Here is a 1,695-nt window from a genome sequence, read left to right as displayed (position 1 = left end):
CCTGAGAGGCGGGGCAGCCCCAGAGCGGAGGTGCAGGAGCCCCCACCCCACCACGAGCACAGCCCTGGGCGGGAGGGCTCTGTCCCTCTCGTCCCCCCGGACCATGGCCAAGGCCGCACCACGGCAAGGCAGCCCCAGCAGGCCGTCCACGGGGACCCGGGATGCCGGCAGAGAGAAGGCGGCCGTCAGACACGGGACAGAGCTATCCAAGGAAGATGTTTATTTTCAAGTTTCTATGGAAATGTTACAAACAATGGAAACTGAAAAGAAAAAAACATTTAAAGTTTCAAGCTACCATTTTAAAATAAAAATATGATTAGGTGAAATAATAAATAACGACACCCCAGAACACAAGAGATGAAGGTGGGGCATGAGCCAGGGGCAGGCGCAGGCCGGGGCGCCCTCCCCAGCCAGGCCGCCGGCCCCTCGGCGTGCTAGGGAGGCAGGAATGAAAGGGCCACACCGTCCAAATCTTGACTTTATTTTTTTTATATAAAAAATGCAATTTTGGAAACCCACCCTACCTTTTCCCCTAACATAATGCTTTTACCTCTTAAAAATAAAAATAAAGTACTAATTCTATATACATCACATGTACCATACAAAAATGTATCCAAAGTTTCTATTGCTACCAAAGTGTTCTAAATTAAAACGAGTTACAGAAAGCCCCTCATTGTAAACAAAAGATTACAAGTTACAAAATCAAAGCACACACAGCCAGAGTCATTTATACAACAACCAACATCCTGCTCCCAAAGCAAGTTGAATTTTTATGTGCCTGTATAAAAATGCATATCAATATACTTCTGCAAATTTATTTTTCATTATAAAGCAAATGAATACACTTTCTACAATAAATAACCCGCTGGGAGGCACACCGTGGGAGGCTGGCAGGCGGGCAAGGCTGCAGGGGAGGCCCAGGAGGCCCGCCCCGGCCCTCACGGAGGCGGCGGAGTGTTTTTGGTGATTTGCGAGTGATGCACGCGGCATAAATTTATTCTCCACCTCTTTCCACAAAGTACCATTCAAAATAATGTCATTTTCTTTCTTAAAATACACATTTGTCATTGTAAATGTACATCCCGTCTATTAAATAGTGGTACTCTGTGTAAAGAGTATGATTTACAAAATTATTAAACATTCAAAAGTCTTTAAAAAAAAAGAGAGAGAGAGAGAGCGCTACAGATGGAAGAAATGACGCCAGCAGCATCCGGCCGGTGCCCTGTGAGGGGCACGGAGCGGCGCCCGGGATGCGCCCACGCCGTCACGGCGCCAGATGGGGATGGGTCCTAGAAAACCAGGAAAGAAAACCTCCCCCCTCCCTGGGAGAAAGAACTCAACTAACCCTAAAACTCAGAATAAGTTAAGTGGTGAACAATGTACAGCATGTACAGCTCTGCACACTGGGCGGCACCCCTCAGTCTATGTCGCTGAGGTCGCTGGCCGGCTCCCCATGCACGCGGCTCAGGTGGCTCATGGCGCGGTCGAAGGCGACCCTCACGGCCTTGCGGATGCTCGAGTTCCTGCCCTCCATCATCTTCAGCTTGTCTATCGTCTCGTCGATGCCCAGAGGGACCATCTTGGACTTCGGAAGCCACTGCCTTTGAGGAAGAAAACAGAATGTGAGGCCCGAGCTCACCGCCTGCCCATGGCGACCCCGCACACGCCCGGCCTCCACACCCCAGGCAGCGCCTC

General features: G+C 50.1%; 1 protein-coding gene across 3 annotated transcripts in view; it reads right to left on the bottom strand.

Annotated features, from left to right (window-relative positions):
* Window positions 1-465: 465 nt before the first annotated feature.
* Window positions 466-1,695, bottom strand: part of BRD1 (bromodomain containing 1) — a 35,006-nt gene continuing 33,776 nt past the window's right edge. For all 3 annotated transcript variants that reach the window (XM_010832081.1, XM_010832085.1, XM_010832088.1), the window contains one exon: window positions 466-1,601. In XM_010832081.1, coding sequence (XP_010830383.1) covers window positions 1,418-1,601 — 184 coding nt within the window. In that variant the 3' untranslated portion in view covers window positions 466-1,417. The remainder of the gene's footprint in view (window positions 1,602-1,695) is intronic.

Source organism: Bison bison, unplaced genomic scaffold, assembly GCF_000754665.1.
Source record: "Bison bison bison isolate TAMUID 2011002044 unplaced genomic scaffold, Bison_UMD1.0 scf7180017860370, whole genome shotgun sequence".
NCBI classification, from domain to species: domain Eukaryota; kingdom Metazoa; phylum Chordata; class Mammalia; order Artiodactyla; family Bovidae; genus Bison; species Bison bison.
This window is presented reverse-complemented; position numbering and strand designations above follow the sequence as displayed.